The sequence below is a fragment of the Primulina tabacum genome, chromosome 14 (genome assembly GCF_025594145.1).
Source record: "Primulina tabacum isolate GXHZ01 chromosome 14, ASM2559414v2, whole genome shotgun sequence".
In the NCBI taxonomy this organism is placed as follows: domain Eukaryota; kingdom Viridiplantae; phylum Streptophyta; class Magnoliopsida; order Lamiales; family Gesneriaceae; genus Primulina; species Primulina tabacum.
Genome location: NC_134563.1, coordinates 1,312,376 through 1,338,487, shown reverse-complemented (window position 1 = coordinate 1,338,487; position 26,112 = coordinate 1,312,376). Strand labels below are relative to the sequence as shown.

The following is a 26,112-nucleotide window of genomic DNA, read 5'->3' as shown; positions in this document are numbered from 1 at the left end:
TTATTTTTGTAAATACTTTTGATTAATTTTGATATCTTTTTCAAATTTAAAAATTTTGTGTCACATAGGCTATAAATCATATTTATAAACAATATTAAATGCTTTTAACCAAATTTTTAAATATTTATAGCTAAGAAAGTCATAAAAATTTATATAGCGTCAAATTTTTATGATGTAGTAAATTAATAAAGACAAAAACTTGTGTGAGACGGTGTCATGGGTCGTATTTTGTGAGACATATATCTTATTTGGGTCATCTATGAAAAAATATTATTTTTTATGCTAAAAGTATTACTTTTTATTGTGAATATCGGTAGGATTGACCCGTCTCACAGATAAAGATTCATGAGATCGTCTCACAAGAGACCTACTTATCAATAAACTTTTCAATGATATATTATAATTATTGCTAAAATATTACTAATAGTTGTGTGAATTTATACTGTCATATAGAAAACATGCCCCTAATATATGGATATTTTCTAAATGCAAAACTACTCGTATCTCACTAAACAAATTAATTTTCAAATGACAATACTATCATCTTTCACACAAAATAATTTAAACATATATATTTAATATAATTACTAAAAAATTTATATTAAAATTGGAAAATGTACACACTATCTAAACAAATAATAAATAATTAACTTAACTACAACAATAATTATTAATAAAAAGCGTTACATGTCTAAGGATATTGGTATATATAAATAGTCAAAAAAATTTATGTGAGACCGTCTCATAAATCAATTTTGTAAGATAAATCTCTAACACGACTCGATTTATGCACATAATATTGCATTTCGTTTTAAATAGCGATCTGGTTGATCGTCTCACAAAAATATATTCGTGAGATCGTCTTATAAGATATTTATTTAATTAACACAGTTAACAAATATATGGATAAAATTTATAATAATAATAATAATAATAACTATGGAATATAATTTTTTTAAAAAAGATTACATGTAATTAGGTAGTATAGATACATGTAACCATATACAAATACAACGTGCAAAACCCTATGTAAATACAAATACAACTCACGGGGTCTCCTCGTTTTCGGTTTATTCCAGAAATTTTTTAGTACTTTATTGAACTTTTTTGTCTGCTGTCTTTTGTCAACTAAAAACCCAGTCTTTTTGCAGCCAAACAATGGAGGCTGTGGATTCGACTCGTTCGTTTGTAAGAGACGTTAAGCGTGTCATCGTGAAGGTCACATTTTGTTTGATGTTCTTGCATTTTCTTGCTGGAAATTTGGTTAATTTTGGTGGGCTTCATTTGATTGGTTTTGTTTTGAGACGTTGATTTATTTTGAATGAGGATTCATGGGTATTGATTTTTCCATGGCGGGGAAGTTTGAGTCTGCTTTTGGCTTTTCTTTCTTTCTTTTTGTAAAGAAACTTGGATGACTGTTAAGTCGTTGTCAATACTCAAAAATAGGATTTTTAGAGATGTTTATTTGTCGTGTTCTGAATGTTTAAGTTTACTAAGTTGTTTGGTAGAATCTTTTGTGATCGGGATATCAGAGCTGATTCTAATTGTGGTCCAAGCAGAGAACAAGATGCTATGCATTTGTAGCAATTCTGGAAATTTAGCAGTTCTTGTAATGGGGTGGGGAATGGAAAGAAGGTTGAGTATTTTTTTTAAAAAAAGCTGTGGCTATGCTATGATTGTTGGGGGTAATTATGAATGTATGTATCACAACCTAATTTGTTCATCATTGGACATTCGGGCTTGCTTTATTTTTGGACTTAGTCTTTGTTAGTTATGAGGGAAAAAGATGTTCGTAATTTAAAATTAGGGGGTGAATCTCATTATAGTACCTTAAGCTTCAAACAAGGTTTGACTTCACTTAGTGACAAATGTTTTGTTGTGTAGCATAAGATTCGTGATTTTTCGTTTGTAAGTGTGAGGATTAAGATTTCATCGACAAAAGGGGAAAGGTTTCTGCATAAAGAACTTGAATTCGTGTGTTTGTTAGTAAACAAGATTTCCGTTAAGCTCATTCAGAAGAAACCATGCATGTGGATAGTTATTGTAGGAGCGTGTAAATTCTAGATTTTAGACATCAAACTGTAAGTTTTTGGTTTGCATAGATCTCTCAGCAAGGCATGGATTGACCACTCATTGTTGTTTCTTTCCTATCACAATGGAATTTCCTATCATTCAACAAACTTAGTGGCATATGGTCAAAATAGTGTCCTAGCTGTGAGAAATTCTTCGGTGTTGACTCTGGATCGTATTAGTATCAATGATTCAATAAAAATGATCTTTAAGCAACAATCCTTTTGGTTTCTTGCTGAAGGACTCTAAATTAACAGTTGACTATGTGATTATGGCTTTCATTCTGTTTAAATTGAATATTTACATCATGGTTTTAATTGAACTTAATGTTTATTTCTTGCCTTTTGTTATCTCTATTATGTACTTTGAAATCCTTGTATGTGAACTTTGAAGTTTTCTCCGATGTTTTGTCTACATACCCAAGGTTGGAACTGCTGTTGTCACACGAGTTGATGGAAGGTTAGCTCTTGGAAGATTAGGGGCACTCTGCGAGCAGGTGAATAAGAGGATTATAAAAGGCTTAAATTTTTAATATTTGGTTTATGAGTTGACAATTATTTTCTTGATCTCATTTATTGAGTTTCGAATACAGATTCATGAGCTGAATTCTCAGGGATATGAGGTTATTTTGGTGACATCCGGTGCTGTTGGTGTTGGTCGTCAACGGCTGAGATATAGGAAATTACTCAACAGCAGGTCCTTTTTTAATATTTCTTGCTATTTAGATTTAGATTACAGTGTTAAGCACTTGTGAAAGAAGCTTCACCTTCAGAATTATATATAGGAATTCGTAGCTATGTGCTTTTGTAGTAATCCCAGTGCTCGATTCAGCATTTTTGTGGACATATTACGGAACTGTTCTGTAGATCGTATTATACTGCTAAATTTTTTGAAGGATCTTGATTCTGAACTTCATGCGACTGTCAAATTTACAAATTCCTAGGATGGCATTATTTCGAAAATTCTTGACTTTAGCAATGTTTTTAACCAATGTTTCCATGTATTCTCCACAGTTACTGTGAACTTTGATTTTTTATTCGTCCAGTTTTGCTGATCTGCAAAAACCACAAGTAGAGCTTGATGGGAAAGCTTGTGCAGGTGTTGGACAAAATGGCCTTATGGCTCTCTATGATACTTTGTTTAGTCAGGTGAAATCACAACTTCATTGCCTTAATGCGATTTTTTGTTTATTTTTAGTCTGCTTTCGAGGATGCTCTGTCTTCTTCCAATGGTTGTGTTAGTCATTACACACGTGTTAGTTATTCTGGATGATTTCGCTTTTCTCATGCAGTTGGATGTGACATCAGCACAACTTCTAGTTACTGATAACGATTTTAGAGATCCAGATTTTAGGAAGCAGCTGAATGAGACTGTGAAATCACTGCTCTCTCTGAAGGTTGTTCCAATATTCAATGAAAATGATGCAGTCAGTACCCGGAAGGCTCCTTATGAAGTATGCATTTATATTTACAGCATTTTCACATTCATGAGATTGTTGACAGCCTCAAGGGGATTAAAAATTGTTTATAATATTCCTACAGATATAGATATGTATTTACACAACTTTTATTCTACAATCTCAATTTCATACAATTTTCCTGCTTTATCGCATTTTGCAGGACTCTTCGGGAATATTTTGGGACAATGACAGTTTATCGGCATTATTAGCTATGGAGCTAAAAGCTGACCTCCTTGTATTGTTGAGTGATGTAGATGGTCTTTATAGTGGTCCTCCAAGTGATCCACATTCCGAATTAATTCACACTTACATTAAGGATAGGTATGAGGGAGTGATAACTTTTGGAGACAAGTCTCGGGTTGGAAGAGGGGGTATGACTGCCAAAGTAAAAGCTGCAGTTTATTCTGCTCATGCTGGCATTCCAGTTGTTATTACTAGGTAAACTGCTTCTTTTCAAAAAATGTCAAATTAATTATTTTAACCTTAATCATTGGATCCCAAAATGTACAAAACTCGAAATTTGAGATTTTCAATTCAATAATATATCATTCTTGTCAAAGTTTTTAATAACTCTCAAGATTCTTGGCATGGTTTTTAACAACTCTCAAGGTAGGTAGTTCAAGGCTCACCAATGCTAGATCTCTGTGCCTATATTTGAGCCAAAGGCTTAGTTTTTCAATAAACCATATGCCTGGCTGTCAAAAACAATCCCTTGTGTGCTTTTATAGACTCGAAGCAACTTTAACCACATCTTAACTATACTAATGGCAAATCCAAGGTGAAATGCTAGGTAGCCATTCTTCATTTTCACTTATACAACAATTAAAATTTGTTTTGCTTTCGTCCAGTGGTTTGAGAGTTGAGACGTATATATTAGGTGGTACATGATGATGATTTTTAGAATTTTGAAGATTTAGGATATGGTACGTTTATGCGCCCAAGTAATGTGCCTTCCCCAATGTATTACACCTAGGCTTTATAATATCCAGTTGCTTTTGTTTGCTTGGATTATTGAAATAAAAAAAATCAGAATTTGCATAAACAAGTTCATTGGGATTCAACTTTTATATAATTGAGATCCAACATCTATCAATAAAATAATTATTGATGGGAGAAAAATGGCTCACTTCTCGCAACTCTGCCTTGTCGATGGAGTAAAATCTTAATTTTGTTTCTTCATCAATTGCAAGAAAAGGAATCTGAATTTGGTTTATTCTTAAATTGGAAAATGAATCACTTATAGTAACCATACTGTGTCATGCAGTAAAATCTAGAAGTTTATCACTTCATCAACTGCAACAAGCTGTAAATAGAATTTACATTTAAATTGTTCTTATATACACAAATGGCATATTGAAAGGAACTTGGATTCTGTGCATTATGATAGAAAATTACTCTTTACAAGATTTTAAATTTTGTGTCTCCCACTCTTCCCCATTATCTCTGTGGTTGTAGTGGTTTTGCTGCTGACAGTATTATAAGTGTTCTAAATGGAAAGCGTATTGGCACGTTGTTTCATCGAGATGCTCATAAGTGGGTCCCTCAAGGAGATATTGGAGCACGTGAAATGGCAGTTTCAGCTAGGGAAAGTTCAAGACGACTGCAGGTAATCATTTGAAGTTGCACAATTTTTTTAGTTTTCACTAAAAAAATTGCAAGTGCTATAATTGAACATGTTTATTTCTACCTCATAACCTTGTAGGCTATGCCTTCAGAAGAAAGGAGTAAAATTTTGCTGGATGTAGCTGATGCGCTGGAAGCGAGTGAAAAGCTGATATTAGCTGAAAATGAAACTGATGTTTCTGAGGCACAGCAAGCTGGATATGAGAAGGCTTTGGTGTCCAGGCTGGCTTTGAAGCCTGGTAAGGTAAGATACTGCTTGTAAATTCAAATTTGTGTAGGACTTTAGATCTCATTTATCTCTTTATAAAAGATTATATCATTTGTAGATTTCAAGTCTTTCAAATGCTATTCGCGTGCTTGCAAACATGGAGGAGCCGATCGGACGAGTTTTGAAGAAAACAGAGGTAAGGAAATGGGCTATTGTAGATCTTGGTGGTTATAGCATGAAAGAAATTATGTGCTGACTGGGTTTATGATCTGTAAACCTTGTCCAAATACTACACCCCAGCTTCCCGTGAAGGAAAACGTAAAATCTTATATAAGCTGTCCTTGAACAGAATCTCAAATTAAAACCAAACTGTGTTATAATCAAGAATGAGTGACAAACATGTTAAAATGTGTTTTAAGACATTAGAAAAAACTCAAACTAAGGCATTGTGTGCTTGTGTTTTCTAATGTGGCACACTTGCACTCCATATTACATATCATTATCAAAATTTCGAATTAATCAATTCTCTATTTTATCTTACTTGTTCTTGGACTAAGTGACCAACTTGAGCTTGATGAAAATCTTGATCCGAGACCAAAGAGCTCCTTAGTTGGCTGGGTTTTCTTCTGGCGGTTGAGAGCTTCAAGTTGTTATGTGTCTCTTTGTACTGAACATATTATTGGAACGGCAAATGGTTGTGAATTTCTGGCAATTATTACTGCAGCTTTCAGAAGGATTTATATTGGAGAAGATGTCTTCCCCATTGGGTGTTCTCTTGATCATTTTCGAGTCTCGACCTGATGCACTGGTTCAGGTAAGATATTTAACTCTGTCGTGTAGGCCATCTACATGTAACTTCCAATATTTTCAACTAATGTGAAATAATAACTTGTGTTATCAACTAAAAAAAAGGAAAAAGTTGAACTTCGACATACGTCCTGTATTAGTTTGAACCTTGCTATCGTATTATGATTTATTCTTATGATCTATTCCATTTGAATGACTTTAAAACCTTAAACCTTTGTCATTCCTTATCCTCATTACCTTGTTTCACCATGTTGAACAACTCCAAAATTTCTACTTGTTATCGCATTTATCTTTTTTAACATTTGAATCTTTTTCTGTCAAGAAAAATTTATTATGAACATACCAAGCTAGTTTTGGAAATTGCATGAATTGTTTTTCTTATATCTTCTTCCTCCTATCCAGTTTTATGCTTCGCATGATTCTTCCTACTACTTTTTAAAAAAAAAAAAAATTGTCGTGGCATACAAAAAGTTTATTATAGGCATCTAAATTATGGACTTGTTGTGGACTTGAAGAATGTATATTCATTCCATCTTTAAAATTCTAACAGATAGCTTCATTAGCAATTCGGAGTGGGAATGGCCTGCTTTTAAAAGGTGGAAAAGAAGCGAGACGAACAAATACAATCCTGCATAAGGTTTTAATCATGTGAATACTAGATTTTTTTGGGTTCTCTGACCTAATTTTTATCCGTGTCTTGACATTTTTTATTTGTTTCATTTTCTACATTTTGTCGTGTCCTTTTTCGTTGGTTAGATTATTACTTCCGCCATCCCAAAAAGTGTTGGAGGACCGCTTATTGGACTTGTAACTTCCAGAGAAGAGATCCCTGAATTGCTTAAGGTGGATTGAGTTAATTTTTTGTTTTATTGTACTAAAACCTGGATGATGAGTTTGGAACTAAATTTTTTTTTCCCCGGCAAAGCTGGATGATGTAATTGATCTGGTTATTCCGAGAGGCAGCAATAAACTTGTTTCTCAAATTAAGGCTTCAACCAAGATTCCTGTTCTCGGTCATGCTGGTAAGATGTAATTTACATGCTAATTACTCTTGATCAAGTAATCATGCATGCATTGCATTTGGGAAAATCTAATAGCTATTTTATTTTCTTCGCAGATGGAATATGTCATGTTTATGTAGATAAATCAGCTAATATGGATATGGCAAAGCAGATCGTTTTAGATGCAAAAACAGATTATCCTGCTGCCTGTAATGCAATGGTGTGTTCATTTATTCATTCTTACACATTTGTTGAAAATTTAAGAGACCCCTTACCACAGTGCTCCTATATTTTGAAGGAAACACTGCTTGTTCATAAGGAGTTGGTAGAGACTCAGGGTCTAAATGAACTTATTGTGGAACTTCAAATCAAAGGTTGGGCTTTTCCCAAACACTCCCACCCCCACTCCCCAAAATCCTTTTTGTGTGAGTGATTAAATTAATTGGAGTTTATTGGTTTTAGAAATTGATGACAAAAAGTTCATTATTGATCTGTATGAACATGTTCTGAATTCCAGTATCATGTTTATCACCCGACTATTTTATAATTGTCCTTATTTTCAAGCTGGGGTGATTGGAAATTAATGATAACAAAATTTGAATCATTCTCTTACTTTAAGCTTATAATAAGTGTTTTAATTTGGTGTGCAAGGGATCTTAAACACATTGGAAACGATTCTTGTCTTGGCTATAATGTTACAATGATGTGCATACATCTCAGGTGTCGCAATATTTGGTGGACCTCGAGCAAGCTCTATACTAAATATTCCACAGGCTCGTTCATTGCACCATGAATATAGTTCACTCGCATGCACTGTTGAAATTGTGGATGATGTGTATGCTGCCATTGATCATATTCATCTTCATGGAAGGCATGTTAGCGTTTTGAAATCCTTTAGTTATTTTGTGTTTGACTTCTTGGGCTTTGTATGGTGGTTGTTTTTGTTATTGTAAGAGGATGCAGATAAAATAATCAGGCTCTCTCAATGGCAGTGCGCATACAGACAGCATTATAACTGAAGATACCGAAGTTGCAGAAATCTTTTTACGTCAAGTTGACAGGTAATGGACCATGCAATTGAGGCAAATTCTGAAAGATGAGGGTGTAAGTATGATTACATTTTGTACACTTCAATTAACTAAGCATTAAGTGTTACTTTTTCAGTGCTGCCATATTTCACAATGCAAGCACGAGATTTTCTGACGGCTTCCGATTTGGACTAGGCGCAGAGGTATGCTATTAGTATTCTGTTGAATCAGTTGTAGATACGTGTGAACATCACACGTATTTGTTGTCCTTGACAGGTTGGCATTAGTACTAGTCGCATCCATGCTCGAGGTCCTGTGGGTGTTGAAGGATTGCTTACAATAAGATGGTATGCCTAAAAGACTTTTTGTTGTGACAAAATTTAATATATTTTTTCTGATGATGTTCATTGTCACTCTACGGACTGGCCTTAGCGTAGTTCGACGGAACACTTCCTTTGTCCGAATCAAGCTTGAATAATAGATAAAATTATTTGCAGTATATGTCTTGACTAGTTACTTTACCTCTTTTGTACATGAACTAAAAGTTCTTTCAAATAATTCTACTGTCAATATCTCTATCTGCGATTTGAATTGGAAGTTTCTAATGATTGCTTTGGGAGATAGATCACTAATACTCAAAATACTTGCATATATATAGCTGTACTGATTGCAGTTTCGTCGTCTTTCCATTAGTTGATAAAATATCTCTTCCTCTGGACTTTGAACATTTGAAATTTCTGCACTGATTTTTCTACTTCACTTGCTCCATTTACATCTGAATTTTGACACCTATGCTGACAATAGAAAAAAATATAGTAATGTGGGTCTTGAGAATGCCCTAGGCTTTGTAAACTATTCTGACCGGTTTAGATTCCTGGTTTATTTCCTTTAAATGACTGACCTTGATTTGTGCCAGACGAGTGAGTGAGATTAATGAAAACGTTAATAAAGAGCATTTCGTTGTACCATCGGCCAAAGGTCCAGAGCCATTTGGTGCTTTGTAAAAATACCACTGAATTTGTACAAAAGAAAATGTAAAAAAAAAAAAGCACGTTTGGAGCCAGATAAGACAGTAACTGGCATAAAAATCATTCCATGTGTGTGGGTTTCTGTATTACTCTAACTTGAACTATTCTACTTATCATTCAACAACGAATTGGATTCGGTGTCCAGTCGAAAAAGATAAGAATATCTCAAAATATTATTTATATGAACGAGTGCTGATGGTAAATACCTTCGTGTTTTCCTAATTCTTCTTTCAAAACTCAAATTGAATTGCAACCGAGCACCTTACCGAAAAACTCCTGTGACAATTGAACTTGAATGTTCTTGTTTGGATAATAGGATTGCTAGAGGAAATGGCCAGGTGGTGAACGGTGATAAAGGCATTGTTTATACTCACAAAGACTTGAGTCTGAAATCTTGAGGCCAAGCAAGCTACAGCATGAAGAAATGGTGTCCGACCCTCAGTTTTGTTAATTGTCCGGAAATCGCTTAGCGTGAATAGTATGAAAGGAGACTTTGATCTTTGACGAGAAGAATTTAGTGGTCATAGTGTATTATAACTGAGATTGCGAAGGATCAAATTTTGCAAGAATGAGAACTTGCAGGATCAGTAATGTATTAGAAATCAAATGGTTTGAGAATATTCATTTCGAAATATATTTGAATTCTTGAGATTTTTGAATTCATTCAGCCTTATTATTGCGAGTCTAATTGATTTTTGTGTTGTGTTTGCATGACTGATATTTTTGTAAAACTCAATGTCTGAGTGTGACTTATTGCTTGTTTTTAAATCTTTTTTTTTTCCAAAAAAAATATTTATTTTATTTGTACATTTTTAAATATTTTGTAAACTAGAAAAATGTACGTGCGTTGCACGTAAAAATCTAAACGGTTGAAAATATATGTACGAAATTTTGATAATATTTAAATGAATTAAAACATGGTTAATAACATTTATTAACTGAAACAAACTAAGCCATAAAAAATAAAAAATCATGATCATAGATGGTATATGAATCAGATAAATTATCTTATCCACTTGACACACTTTTCAATATGATTCTTGGTTGATTTTGACAACTCAACAACTCTTTGTCGTAGTTTGTTATAATATGCATATAACTATTTTGGTATGTTCAGCAAGTATCTGATCGTCTTTAACATCTATTATGTTATTTACAATCTTTATCGGGGATCTGACATGCTCGTAGTTTGCTTCTTTATCACGCCATTTTTTCTGTTTTCTACATTGTTTTTATCTGATAATCTTATTTTCCCGACTATTTTTTTATTGTTAAATGATTTTTCCGCTTTTGACAATCATCAACTATAACTCTTAAGAAAAAATGATTTACTCGTGATAAGTTTTCACTTGTGACTAAAAATATGTATAACCTATATATTCTTCAACAACATAACCAATGAATGATGTTGCACCTTCTTCAAATATTGTGATATTTGTGATATCATTTTTATATATTTAGTATCAATATTATCAACATATAGCTATAAGGTTAATAAATTTTTAACAATTATTTCTCAATCACTGTGAGAAAAATACTTGAAATCTCTTCAAATGACTATATCTTAGAATTGTGTCCTCATTTAATTTGACGCAATTGAAGAAAGTCATCTTGATCGTCATTTTTTGGAAGCTTTGAAATAATGATTGCGTGCATCATGTCATGAGGATGATATAGTTTCAATCTCATTTGTTGCGTTTAGAACATAATATTATATTATTCATTGAAACTAAACAAATTTTCTTCTATCGAGTTTATATTTTGTTTTATAATATTTTATATCTTGTGGAACGATATACAAAATTAATTATTGTATTTTAAAAATCTTGAGAAGAGATACGGATAATGTAATTAAGATATGCATATGAGATATCATTCAAATATATGTCAAAGTATTTGTCTCATTCAATATCTCATGATTCTCATCTAATAATATAACCATTTAGATTTCATGAGCATTTTATGATAGTCAAAATTAATTTGATGAAATATTGTAGAATTTTATTTGAATTTCAATATTTGGCTAAGTGAATTTATTTGACGAGGGGTTTTCTATGCTACCATCATATATGTTATGAATTAGCTGGTTATACACTTTGACTAAAAAAAGAGACAAAAACAATCTTGTTGTCACCTTGAATATATCGAGATAATATTGGAGAAAGTCACACAATTTTTCTTAAACCATAGAAAAATATTAGGCATGTGTTAACTTGTGATATAATAAAAATTTAGAATCAGGCATAATCATTGAATTATAACAAAATCGCATGCCAAAAATCTACTGGATATTATATATTTTAATAATTTATCCATATTTGTCGTTCACCAGAGGACTCTTAGACCTACCAAATTTTGTAGTTCACCTATTATTTTCATAATAAATAATATTACAAAAATAATATAAGCAAATACATAAAAACTCAAACTAAAATGCCTTCTATCAATCTAAGTAAAACAAATTGATTAGAGAATATAATAATGTCGTAAAAATTTTAAATATTGATTTATAGACAGAAGTTTGGAAATACATTTGCCCCAATAAATAAAAAATATTATCTCTTGATATTCTGAGACATAAGGTAAAAACGAAGAAATATTTCAATTTTTTTAATATTTTCTAAGTCACTTCAAATCAAGTAATCTAAGCAAACAGAAAACATGCATTATGTGTTTAAAAATTAACAAAATATCTAAACAATAAAAAATTGAAAAATAACCATTTTTGTTGGATATTTGATTTTGTTTTCTCTTTTCTTTGTGCAAACAAACAAATCACATAAAAAATCCAAACACAATTACATGATCAATACAAATGACATATAACAATCAAACATGTTAACGCTAGGGTAAAAAAACTCCTCTAATTGCAATTGCCCCAATAAATAAAAAATATTATCTCTTGATATTCTGATACATAAGGTAAAACGAAGAAATATTTCAATTTTTTTAATATTTTCTAAGTCACTTCAAACCAAGTAATCTAAGCAAACAGAAAACATGCATTATATGTTTAAAAATTAACAAAATATCTCAACAATAAAAAATTGAAAAATAATCATTTTTGTTGGATATTTGATTTTGTTCTCTCTTTTCTTTGTGCAAACAAACAAATCACATAAACAATCCAAACACAATTACATGATCAATACAAATGACATATAACAATCAAACATGTTAACGCTAGGGTAAAAAAACTCATCTCATTGCAAGAATACAAAATGGTCAAATGGAGCATATTATTTAGTAATATTTATTGAGCATCATTTATAAAAAAAATTGACTAAATATTTATTAATAATTTATTTTTATTCAATCCGACTCATCTCCCTTTGTCTTCCTATTATTATTTGACGGCAATGTATAAATTTAAGTAATTAAAATTAAATTTAAAAATAAATTAAAATAATAATTAGTTTGATTGAGTTAAATACACTATTAATGATCTTATTAAACTAAGATAAAAAATGACTTAAATAACACCATTAACATGACAAATTGTAAAACAAAAAAAATAATATAATAGTAAGCTCACAAATGAAAGTCATATATTTAATAGATTAATAGATAATATATTATTTAGTAATATGTATTTAGTATCATATATTGAAAATTGATTAAATAACTTAAATGTTTGCAATGAAATCACTTACATACAAATATTTTCTATCAATCACGTATTTTTGTTGATACATAAGTAATCTAAATATATCTACATTCTAAATGGGAAAAAAATATGTTATATGACCTTAATATTTATTAATAATTTAATTTTATTTAATCACACTCATCTCTATTCGTCTTCTCATTATTACCTTAATGTTCGTAATACTAACAATTTATAACATTATGATAGTGATTTTCTGTGAATTTGATCTCGAATGTGAATTGTAGATATATTTAGATTCACAATTCACATTCATATATTTATATAGATATATATTATTATTAAAAGAATATATGAAAAAGAAAACATGTATTAATTTATGTAAATTTTAAATTTAAAAATAAAAATGTATTAATGATTATTATTAAAAGAATATATGAAAAAGAAAACATGTATTAATGATTATTATTAAATGAAGGTAAGGATAATAGAGATATATATATAGAATATTATTAAAAGAATATATGAAAAAGGTAAATTTTAAATTTAAAAATAAAAATGTATTAATGATTATTATTAAAAGAATATATGAAAAAAAAAATATGTATCAATGATTATTATTAAATGAAGGTAAATATATTTACGTAAATTCACAATTCACATTCATATATTTATATATATTTATATAGATATAGATTATATGACATAAAAGATACAGATGAAAAACACTGGCACGATAGATCAAACTTAAGTACTTGGTAGAGTGTATAAGATAAATAATGCTTTTTTTTGCTTATTTAATAATAAAATTTTTTTTGCTTATTTAATAAGTATAAATATTAAAAATAAAAACTATTTATTCTTGTAATATATAAGCACGATGGGGAAAAATCTTTAAATGTGTGGGTGGTACCATTATACAAGTTGACAATTATTACTTGTTAAAAAGTCTCTTCGTTATAAATTTTATTACATAAGTAACTGCACAATATGAAGAGAAAGCAACGCAAAGAAATTAATTATTATTTTTATTATTACAAAAATAATATAATTCAGATCGATTTCATTGGCCATTCAGTAGCTTAATTAATTTTAAAGAAGCTTTTCTGTGACTGCTGAAAAAAATCACGCAAAAATGACGAGAAAAGATCAGTAAACTGTTGCATAAGTTATAAACTGAGAATAATTGTTTAACATATCATAAAATATCAAAGAAAGGAGATAATCAACAATATAACTTTTGCATTTTCTTTAATATTTCATGATGCATAACATAAAGAACACGATCAGGCCTTGTATACCACACTGGCTCATCAAAATGGTTGTGCTTGACTTGATTACTGAATCATATGAAACAAGATAATTTGAACTACAAAAGAAGGTATAAGAACATTCATAGTACCTGAATATCGTGTATGCGTTGCAACTTAGCAAATTAAATCGAAATCAGTTATCCAAATTTGCAAAATAAAGCTTCATTGCAAGACTTCAGTTCACCATTCAAATTACAGTTACCAACTGAAATTTTCATAGTTTGGGAACTAACTAGTTCAGTTCTCAACGTTTTAAATTTGAAGATTCTAAATCATAATACTGGAATACTTGCTCATAAAAAAATCCCTCAAAAACTGGTAAAATTTATGCGTTTTTATGAACTTCTCTAGGTTCCTGCTTTAATGAACTTCTCTAGGTTCTTCAACCATGTTATATACTCCTTGCTGTCCTTGTCGACCATGTAACCATGCAGGAAATTGGTTGTGCTGGGCTTAATTCCCCTGATCTCCAAATACTTGTGGAAAGCCTTCTGCAAGTTCTCGTCCAAATCCCTAAAAAAACACGGGAGACATTAGCATATCACCAGAAGTCACAAACCACCAATCATAAAGGAGGAGTAGACCCAGCCGGAAGAGTGGTAGAGAAGTAGGGGCATTCCATACCCCTCAACTTAAAATAAGAAACTTGTATGCGAAATTTCACTTGAATTTTTATCTTTCATTATAATACATTGATACGGTTGTGACCCTTCCACCAAATGAAAAACCTAATCTGCGCTAAGAAAAAACATCATGCAGAGAAGAATGTGAAACTTACGAGAAGTCGGGTCCTTCATATGGTATTTGATCCTCAGCAGCTTCGGGATCTTTGACAGACAAGCTGTCGATTGCAATTTCATCAGGGTAAGCAGTACAACTAAACTCGAGACAGGGTCCTCTACTCTTGGAAACTTGTACTACTAATGGTATACTAGGCTGGCTTGCGCTCTCCTCCCCTTCATCATTATTGTCATCGGCATCATCCTGCTGACCAGTAATAACGTCAGGCATGTGAACTTCAACAGATATGGTTTCACCTTGATATTCTCTGGTTAGCGTCACAGTCTGCCGTCCGGGATAGTCTTGAATTTTAAAAGGGAAACCCTGTGGAACCTCCTCAGCCTGTAAAACAATTGGACATGAGAGAACCATGATGGTTCAAATTGTCAAATGTTGCAAATACAAGGTAAAACAATGATCTTTTTTGCTTTCAATTATCTGGATAGAAAGAAATAAATTACAACTAGAGATACTAAAGCAGTCATCCACAATAAAATCTGATGTCGTATAATGACAAGATAATGTAAAACCTCAGTTAAAGTAAAAGCCAATGAAAGTGTTGTATCTTGGAGACTACCTTCACCCAAGATGTTCAGCTCATACTAAAAGAGTAGAATCTTGACTTTATTGCAGAAACAACTCAGGTGCGGCTCCATAAAGACAGTCACAACAAGCAATAGAGCGGATATTTTAAGGTAAATAAATTCATACAATCAAACATCCCCAACCTATTAAACCTTATGACTACATTTTCCATCCAGTGGACTAATGGGTCATGATAATTGTATAAAGTTTTACTTCAACAAACCCTCAACAGAAATGGATCTAAGAAATAAGACCATAACAGATCGTTGAGAACAAGTGAAAAAAATAAAAGTCAGGTAGTTGACCCTTTGAAATCATTCAACAATCAACATCACTTCATCTTTATATCAAATGACACACAAAACGTTACACACAGAAATCTTCACAAAAACAACGAAAAAGATACAAATTATTATAAATCAGAACCCACTTCGTAAGATCAAAAGGAGCAAGAACCCAGTTCACAAAGAAAGGAACACGGGGGAACCCATTTGGTAAAAAACAAAAAAGAAAAGAAAACCTTTTCTCCAAGAAAGGAACCCATAGCGTAACAAATCAAAAGAAACTAAACATTAACATGATCCGTAGTCAATTCCACCATAACGGAGCAACCAAACATACGCGATTTCAATTTCTATTACTATTCGCAATAAAATAGACCTGATCCTCCTCCTGAGACTCCACGGCGCACTTAATCTCTGACTCGATTACTCGTAGCAGTGACCCGTCAGAGCTGGGCTTGGTGGAGTAGCGGTGAAGAAATGACCGCTGCAGGAGATTTCGCGACATTCCCAACGCACGGTCGTTGACAGAGGCCAACAGGGCCGAGATGTGGTGGTGATTGTGGCGGAGATGCTTGTGACTGAGGATCAACGGTGCAAATCTTGAAGCAGATCGTCTAAGCACGTTGGTGAGAGCCATTTTTTCGGTGCTTGAGAGGGTTTTGGAGAGGAAATGGGGAAGATTTAGGGTTTAAGGAAGGGCTTCTTTGTCCACTCATATTTGCACGACTCAGACGTCATATAATCAGATTTATTTTTAATTTAATTAAATTTATAAAAATAATTACAAAAAATAATCAAATTTATTTTTTAATTGATTAAATTCATTAAATAATTTTACACAGAATTCGAGTAAATGGAGGAATCCATTTTCAGCAAAACAGAATTCAATTTACTTTTACAAAATCATATCATAATAACTAAATGAAGAAGTAACATAATCGAGATGTGTACGAAAAAGATGACACTTGGTAAGATTTTAGGAAAAAATAACAAAAAAATTATCTTGATATTTTTGGGTATGGATTATATTTGTTCGTAGTATTATATACTAATATAATGTTTTTTTAGGATGGATTAAAATTTGAATCATATAATGATTATATCGGAAAGTTATGTTTTAATGAAAAATATATTATAAGAACGTGGTTGTGTAATAATTGTTTCTACCACGAAAAAGATCCAAACTTGGCGTTTAGATTGCTTTATGGCTCAAAAAATTTGAGTGGCACTATCTTTTGGTAAAAAGACAAATGTTTGGTCATATGATTGATATCAGATTGTCTCTCCATCTTCAATTTCTATCATCTTCACGAACCATTTTGTTGTTATCCATTTTTTATGTATGTGGTTCTTCAACCTTCGGTGCAAGATTGATTTTTTAAATTGTCTTGATAATCTTCGGCCAGCTTCTTCGTTGTTTTTTATATTGACGTTCTTTTTTAAACAACTGTCTGGTTTTTCAATAGCTTCTGCTATGATCGTTAACACGTCGTTACTTATGTCTGATGAGCCATCCAACTTGAACAAGAATGCATACATGTAGATGTGATGATTTCTTATTATTGTGAGGTAAATTGATCACAGGAGGAGATATCTCATTCAAATCAAATTCGAAAACTCTCCGCACTGCTTCTTGAGCCAAAACCCACCAAGCATCTTGGAATGCCTTGATTTCATCAACAGATGTATCTGTACCTCTCTATGAAAGATGGACAACTATCTTATCACGTCCCTCGTAAATATACTTGCAAAGAGATATTTGACAGCATTCAATTTCGAACAGACCTCAACATTGATATAACAGTCGTATCTATATAACAAATAATTATTATAAGGAACGACCCATTGGGGATTCAATGTATCGTTTCAAAAGTCAACAGACTGAACTTGTAGAAGACAAAAACTTGTGTGAGACGGTCTCACAGGTCGTATTTTGTGAGACAGATCTCTTATTTGTGTCATCCATGAAAAAGTATTATTTTTTATGCTAAGAGTATTACTTTTTATCGTGAATATCGATAGGGTTAACCCGTCTCACAGATAAAGATTCGTGAGACGGTCTCACAAGAGATCTACTCCTTGTAGGAAATGTTCTTGAAACAAAATCTGATGATCTTGAGAAAGTTGTCCACGAAATGAGTTTTCTATAATTTCTTTCCATTCCGGGTTACAAGACGTAGTGAGGAATAAATCTGGCTTTCCAAACGACCTCACCAATGCCATTGCATCAATATATCTTCTATGCATGTCCCTTAGGCCACCAATAAATGATGCAGGCAAAACTCCACGTTGTCCAATCTGACTTCCCCGAACTTCACCACTAACAACGCTATCAACAATACCTTGGTACAACTCAGATATCATTTATGAAAATTGTTGAAACAACCTACCAACATACACCATCGAAAGAAGAAAAATCTGTGGACACCAACCGATCACTACCTGAGTTGACACTGGAATATGTTGCTACAAACCACTATCTCCATAAGGAAAAAACAGCTGATATTGCAAGAGATCATAGCATCCAAAATAAGGTTTTATTGGATGAGTATGACCATCACTTCCACGAATAATTATATTTCTATCATAAAGAACATTAGCATCATTATTACCCTCAACCCAAATAGCAGCAACTTGATCAGCAGAAGGGCTGTTTTAAAATCTTTGGTCAACAGTCACATTCTTGGAAATATATAATCTAAGATCTTTGATAGAGGGATATTGGCATACGGATTAACTTTCATTATGTTCATGAACAGAACTATACTTTTCTCATCAACACCAGCTCCATCAATAGTTGTCATTCTATGATGCAGCTCGTTCTCGTTGTCCCAAAAATAGAGTTGGAAATTCCTATGACCTTACTCAGCGGAGGCAACCCATGAAATTCTTTGTACTGTCTTAAAAGAGTTTAGCACTTAAAAATTCATTTATTTGGTCATTAAAATATAAAATTGCAAATTATTTGTAGCCGAAGAGACGGTCTTCAAATTGTTCTTTCTTGATATTTATTAGTTAAAATATTTTTAAAAAAAATTCAGCACTTAAAAATTAAAAATATATTGTTTTTTTTATATATGTATCTATAAATATATAGTTATAAAAGATAGCAACTTCTCTTATCTTTTTTATAGCAAAAATGTGAAATATATCTTCACTCAAAACTATTTTCATATCACATTGGTTTATACTTCTAATCCAATCGATATTATCCCACGATTTTGAATGGTATCCCGGTGATATCCCTCGTTAGGAGAAGTTATTATGGTTATAACAGCCACGTCTCGATTCTAGCAAAACCGAAGTTAAATCTCCATATATAATCATGCAACTCATACGTAAACGTTCTTTCTTCCTTTTCATCAACCTCTCATTTTCTTCCCACGCAATACTCAGTTTCGAGCTGTTTCCGTTTCAGGAATCGGCGCTTCTTCAATCTCTTCTCCGTAAGCTGAATTTTCAGAACCAGTTCCTTTCTTGAATTTATTTTTCTTTTCTCTTTATTCCTTATTGATATATAGATCAAACTCTTGTCTAGACTTGAATTTCTGGAAATGGGAAGAGTGTTTAGCGTCGATTTTGAAGGTCCGAACTACTATATGTGCAACATCTGCAGAACCCACATTGCCTTACCACTAAACCCCGATAATGCGGTATATCTCGTTCCAATCTTTTTCTTGCTGTCATTTATGTTTGGATTAGGATTAGGAACTCAATGGCTGCCGCTGTGTAGAAAGTAATAATGAATCGTGGTTCTGTTTCGTAATTGATTATGAAATTAATGAGATGGTGTAATCTTACATAGTTTTGTTCTGACTTGGGATCGCGTTTCTTGGAATAGGCCGGTCTGTTTCATGAAGTTCTTGTTAGTACAGATAATTCTGATGATACTAATTATGATATATCAGCTTTGCGAAAAGTTAATCCGAAACAGGTAATCAGAAGTCGTCAAATATAAAATCCAGGATAGAGCCAACCAGGGTGAAGGAGTGATGTCCCTGCCCCGTGCACCAAACGAAAAAACTCGCGCTTTCTTTTTCAAAAATGCTGATTTCGTCTCCGGGCCTATAATTTCTGTGTCCGCCCCTGATCACGTTATTAGCTGGTGTACGGTTAAAGATCATACTTAAGTTTTGCTGTGTCAAAGACTCATTGCTGGAGGATTGTTTGAAATGTTCTTTGTTATATGTCTTGAGCTGTTCATGAAGCTATCCCTTTCACTTTATTGATAAGATTAGATCATTGAGATGCTATTATGGGAAATTGACTCTAAAAAAATTGTTGTTTGGAGGCTAGATTTCAAACTATTACATTACCATGCTCACATATGTATACCATGCACACCAGCATCTCTCCTTCACGTACTGCGACGGCATATGCCATGTTTCTAGATTTTCCTTACCTGTATTTTCATTTTCCTTTTGGCAGCCACAGGCTGGTCGGTTGGCCGCCCTCTTCATCCAAGTGTACGATCTTTTCTCCAAACCAGAAAAGAGAAACTTATCTCGTACTCTTTTATTGATGGCTTCGATTAGATTTCAGAAGCCAATTTATAATTTTAAACTAAAGTTACTTGAAAAACTTCAGTAATGCTCACTTATGATCGTGCACATAAATGCAGCATCAATGTGGAAGTGAACAGTCGACAACGACCATTATTTGGGATCAATGGGGATATCATGCACAAGGTTTCGGATATATACTGCATCAAATGTGGCAATCATTTGGGATTGAAATATGTAATGTTCAGCGTTCTTTTTGTCTCTTTCTTTTTCAAACTAGATCCTGCTATTGATTACTTGAACATTACCATGAGATAGATACAGACAAATTCGGGCGGTAGAATTCGTAGGAATGACTTCGTGCAGCTAGAAATGTAAGATTGTTACCAAAGTAGTTAGTCCTGTGGTGTATTACTTATTAACTCTGCAATGCCAGTTATGTTAATTCCTCTTGTCTCTTGAAAACTTGTTGACAGACAAAAATTCTTGTGGAGGAAGGGGGACGAGATTCGCGATGCAAAAACGTTGATTATCATTGAGCGAGCATAGGAGTTCGACACTCGATTTTTACATATTCTGTGATTTTGTCTGGGAAAGATCAGATTTTGTAGGATCAGTAAATTTTCTTCGTTTTTTTTTTGTTGTGAACTTTGAACTTTCTTTGTTAGGCTCTATCTTGCTTGTTCATGATATATGGTTTGATTGTAATATCTTGAAACAAATCTAGTACATGATATGTATCAGAAAATGTTTCTCCATCTTGAATCTCATCTCCATTATAGATTTTAGTCAAAATTCTGCTAAAATTCCACCTAACGTTTGGGTATATAGGAAAGAGTACAAGAGATCTCACGAATCTTTATCTGAGAGATTGATCAAACTTACCGATATTCACAATAAAAAGTAATACTTTTAACATAAAATGTAATATTTTTTCATGTATGACTCAAATAAGATATTTGTCACACAAAATACGACTTGTGAGACCGTCTCACACAAGTTTTTGCTAATAGTAAATAAGATTTGGATCTGTAATTGGAATTGGAAAATTTATGGATTCAGAATTTCAATTTGGTATTTGGTGAAACTTTAAAATGTTATTTAAGAATATTAGATTTGATGGTTAATAATTTTATAATTTGATGTTTCAAAAATTATATACTACTGAAAATAATATTATTTCATTTATCAAGAAGAAGAAAACCCATATTTTTATTAGATATTTTAAGTGAAACAAATAAAGTTATCCAAAAGGAATTTGAGAAGAAAATACCAAATCTTGATTTTTTAGAGAAAGAAAACTATTTATAAAAATTTAAAACATTTAATTAAATTTAAAATAAATTTCTCAAAGTATATAATAAATAAATTGATTTTAAACACAAATGTATAGGCGCCATTAAAGCAGCTGGGATTTCTTCAGCTTCTCCCCAATTCTTCCATTGCATTCTTGAATTCATGCCCGTCCTAATCTATCCCGCCGCCGTCCATGCTGAGGTTCACTTTCAGTTTAGACGTGGCAGATAGGTAAAGCATGGCTCCAAAGTGGAGCCCTGCGTATCAACTCGAATGAAGAAAAAGAGTGCATCTTTCATTGCAAAGTTGTTGCAGCTATGCGTTGTTCATAAGGCACAAAGGGCTGGTAAACTTCTTCAAGCTTATATACTTCGCACCAGCCATTTTTCAAACATTTATCTTATCAATCGTCTCATTGAGCTCTACTCAAGATGTGGCGATACAGCAGCAGCGCACAACCTGTTCAACCTAATGCCTGTAAGAAACTTGTTCTCGTATCAACCTATTTTGGACTCGTATTGCAAAGCAAATGACTTGTCGAGTGCATATGAAATATTTAGTCACATGCCCGAGAGGAACACCCTTTGTTGGAATTTGATGATTGGCGCCTTGTCACGCAATGGTCAGAAAGGGATGGCCTTGGAGTGGTTTTATCATATGAGGATGGGCGGTTTGGTGCCCAATCGTTTTACCTTAGCAATTGTTTTGAGCGTCTGTGGGAGTTTGGGCGATGTGTTGTGTGGCAGGGAGTGTCATGGAGTTGCTATGAAGCTTGTCCTAGATGGGAATGTGTACGTAGGCAATGCTTTGCTAGGAATGTACGTGAAGTGTGATTCTGTTTCGGAAGCTGCTGTGGTTTTTAGGGGCATGCTGGAGCATAATGAAGTGTCTTTTACTATAATGATGGAGGGGTTAGTGGAAGCGAATCATGCTGATGAAGCATTTGGCATGTTTATATTAATGCATAGAAATGGTCTCATCGATAGTATCTCGATCTCCGGTGTTTTGAGTGTCTGTTCTAAATTTGTGGCTGAATTTTCTTTTGAAAATAATGATTGGTGAGACGAATTTGCATAACCTGCATGGGAAACAAATACACGGACTTGTTATTAAACTGGGATTCGAAAGAGATCTCCATGTAAATAATTCTTTGCTAGATATGTACACAAAACACAGTAACATGGAGTCGGCTGAAATGTTGTTTAACAGTATGTTTGAAGTGAATGTCGTTTCTTGGAATGTTATGATTGCTGGATATGGCCGGCAATATAATATGGGTAGTGTACTGGAGTACATTGAACTGATGCAGAGACGTGGGTTTAAGCCTGATGAGGTTACTAATGTTAACATGGTTGCTGCTTGTGTCAAAAGTGGGGATGTTGATACCGGGCGTCGGATATTTGACTGTATATCATCACCAAGTTTGACTTGCTGGAACGCTATGATCTCGGGGTATTCACAAAACGAGTACCATCATGAGGTAGTGATCCTTTTCAAAGAAATGCAGTTCAGAAACATGAGACCCAATCGCACAACTTTTGCAATTGTTATCATTTCCTGTGCAGAAATGGGACTTTTGGAGGCTGGAAAGCAAATCCACGCTTCATTGTTGAAGACTGAGCATTATGCTGACCCTTATGTTGCCAATGGACTTATTTGCATTTATTCAAAATGTGGTAAACTAGAAGTTGCAAAACATATCTTCCGTGAGGTACCCCAACCTGATATAGTTTGCTGGAATTCAATGCTTGCAGGTTTATCCCTTCATTCTTTGGAAACCGAAGCTTTTAAGTTCTTCAAACAAATGCTAGGCAAAGGGATGCCTCCAACTGAGTTCTCTTATGCTATCATAATAAACTGCTGTTCGTTACTGACATCTTTGTTTCAAGGGAAGCAGGTTCAAGGTCTGATACTCAAAAATGGATATGGAAGTGATGTATATGTGGGAACTTCTCTAATTGTTATGTACTGTAAATGTGGTGAAATGGATGGGGCTAGGCGGTTTTTTGATATGATGCCATGTAGAAGCACAGTAACCTGGAATGAGATGATACACGGTTATGCCCACAATGGGCATGGAGATGAAGCTGTAAATTTATTTGAAAACATGGTTCAAGCTGGAGTAAAACCTGATTCTATAACCTTTGTCTCTGTTTTGACCGCTTGCAGTCATTCTGGATTGGTTGATACTGGGGTTAAAATCTTCAATATAATGCAGCAAGAACATAGTATAAAACCACTTAGGGATCACTACACTTGCATTATTGATTCCCTGGGCCGTGCTGGCCGATTCAGTGAGATTGAGGCACTCATAGGTAAGATGCATTGCAAAGATGATCCTATTATTTGGGAGGTTTTGCTTGGTTCATGTAGGGTTCATGCCAATGTGAAGTTAGCAAGAAGGGCAGCAGAGGAGCTTTTCCGCTTGAACCCAAAGAATTCTGCCCCATATGCACTTCTAGTCAGTATGTATTCATCGTTGGACAGATGGGATGATGTGAAAGATGTTGGAAGTATAATGAACAAACAGCGAGTTGCCAAGGGACCAGGTTATAGCTGGGTTTGAAAGCGTTTGGAGTAAATGAAAAAAAATCCCATTTCATCTGACCTATGAGGAAATTCTATGAAAATTCAACCCATAAGAGTGCAGGAATATAATGTATCGCCAAGGTATCTCTTGGCCATCCAAAGCAAAAAACTTGTGATTATCGAAACCCTTTTGCATTGTTGATGATGCTCAAACTTTCCTCAGTTTGGAACTGTCCCCCAAGAATCGGTGCTTCTGCAATATCTTTTCCATTCGATAACTAATTTCTGCAACTGGGAAGAGTATTTAAGGCCGATTTTGAAGATCCGAACTTCTTTATGTGCAAGAACTGCAGAACCCACATTTCTTTACCAGAAACCGCAAATCTAACTATGTGGTACATCTCATTTCACCTTTTTTCTTATACTCTTTTGCTTATAGACAGGACTACAGGCTGCTAGTATATTAAAATAATAACAAACTATGGTTCTGTTTGACTACTGTTCATGAAATGAAATGGCATAATCTTTTTTCTCTAATGATTTGGGATTGCGTTTCTTGGAATTGGGCTATTACATGAAGTACTTGTTTGGAGATAATTCTCATAGTACTACTAATGGTATCTCCTTTGCAAACTCTCCTCCAATAATATCCAGGGCACTAGGGCAGAGCCAACGATAGTGAAGGAGTGATGTCCCCCTGCCGAATCTTTACACCAAATGTAAAAACTCAATTTTTCAAAATAATGCTAGTTTTGCCTCCCTGGTGTAATTTCTGGGTTCGCCTCTGATCACATTATTTGCTGGTGTAGTTTTAAAGATCAGACTTGAGTTTCGAGTCAAAGACTCATTGTAGAAGGATTGTTTGAAATGTCTATATGTCTGGTGTTATTTAAGAAGCTATCCCTTTCACTTTGTGGATAAGATTAGATCATTGAGATGCTATGATGTTTACAAAGTCACATATATACCATGTACACCTGTTACTCTCTATTATGCATTGTTACAGAACAATCTATGTTTCTTGGTTTCGTTACTAGTAAGTTCCATTTTCTCTTTTGGCAGCCAGAGCTTGGTCGTGTGGAAGGGCTCTTCATCACAATGTAAGATCTTATCTCCACACCAAGAAGAGAATCATCTCGTTCTCGAAAAATGTTAGTTTTTAGGGCTTCAGTTAGATTTCAAAAAAAAATATAGAATATAGATTTAAGTTGCTTGAAATACTTCGGTAATGCCAATGTATCATGCACATAAATACAGTGTCAGTTTGAAAGTTAATGATCAGTATCTCGATCATTTGGGATCCTTGGGGATCACATAGTTTCTGATGTATACTGAGTCAGATGTGTCGATAAACTGGGATTCAAATTTGTAAGATTCTGCATTTTTATTTCTTTTTCTTTTTTTCGAATTAGACAACTAGGCACTTGGTGTTGCTGATCTGAATATTCCCATGTAATAGATATTGACTGATGTGGACGAAAAATGATTAAGAATGCCTTGCTGCAGCAGCTAAGAATATAAGATTGTAGGGGAAAGATCAAATTTTGTGGGATCGGCTTAACTTTTTCATCTTTTTGTTGCGTATAATTTATCCTACCATGTCTTATAGAAGTAAGTTTTGGTAGAAAAAAGAAAAGGTAGAATGTGAATTTTGGTACATATTTTAAAAAATATTATATCTTGAAGAATTTTTCTATAGGACTTCTCTGTAAAAATTATAATAAAAAAATATTTTAAATTAGGTATGAGTATCATTCAAAATAGATCGTCGATCGAAATAGGAACCATTTCCGAAACCAAAATATTCTTTTACTTTGGTTTCAAAATCAAAATCGATTAATTAATGTTTGGTATCGATTCCAAGAAGAGTAGGTCTATTGTGAGACGGTTTCACGAATTTTTATCTGTGAGACGGGTCAACTCTAACGATATTCACAATAAAAAGTAATACTCTTAGCATAAAAAGTAATAATTTTTCATGAATCACCCAAA

General features: G+C 33.2%; 3 protein-coding genes across 3 annotated transcripts; 2 read left to right on the top strand and 1 right to left on the bottom strand.

The window, feature by feature from the left end:
• Positions 1 to 997: 997 nt before the first annotated feature.
• Positions 998 to 9,873, top strand: LOC142525078 (delta-1-pyrroline-5-carboxylate synthase). Its single transcript, XM_075629249.1, has 20 exons — positions 998 to 1,218; positions 2,495 to 2,566; positions 2,663 to 2,766; positions 3,116 to 3,218; positions 3,362 to 3,523; positions 3,690 to 3,967; positions 4,985 to 5,135; positions 5,232 to 5,396; positions 5,479 to 5,556; positions 6,085 to 6,174; positions 6,718 to 6,804; positions 6,924 to 7,010; positions 7,093 to 7,189; positions 7,285 to 7,388; positions 7,467 to 7,542; positions 7,889 to 8,039; positions 8,161 to 8,229; positions 8,333 to 8,399; positions 8,473 to 8,543; positions 9,541 to 9,873. The coding sequence occupies exons 1-20, from the start codon at positions 1,159 to 1,161 to the stop codon at positions 9,620 to 9,622; spliced, it is 2,154 nt and encodes a 717-aa protein (XP_075485364.1). The 5' UTR covers positions 998 to 1,158; the 3' UTR covers positions 9,623 to 9,873.
• Positions 9,874 to 14,277: 4,404 nt separating this feature from the next.
• On the bottom strand, positions 14,278 to 16,514 carry LOC142525277 (uncharacterized protein At2g39795, mitochondrial-like). The gene is made up of 3 exons (XM_075629513.1): positions 16,170 to 16,514; positions 14,923 to 15,266; positions 14,278 to 14,657 (listed from the first exon to the last, which is right to left on the bottom strand). Exons 1-3 carry the CDS (start codon positions 16,428 to 16,430, stop codon positions 14,492 to 14,494), a joined length of 771 nt encoding a protein of 256 aa, XP_075485628.1. The 5' UTR covers positions 16,431 to 16,514; the 3' UTR covers positions 14,278 to 14,491.
• A 5,182-nt stretch (positions 16,515 to 21,696) lies between these two features.
• Positions 21,697 to 25,621, top strand: LOC142524797 (pentatricopeptide repeat-containing protein At4g20770-like). The gene is given in 3 exon segments (XM_075628901.1): positions 21,697 to 22,646; positions 22,648 to 24,515; positions 25,183 to 25,621. Coding segments are annotated over 2 exon segments (2,292 nt in total). The 5' UTR covers positions 21,697 to 21,864; the 3' UTR covers positions 24,158 to 24,515; positions 25,183 to 25,621.
• Positions 25,622 to 26,112: the final 491 nt, after the last annotated feature.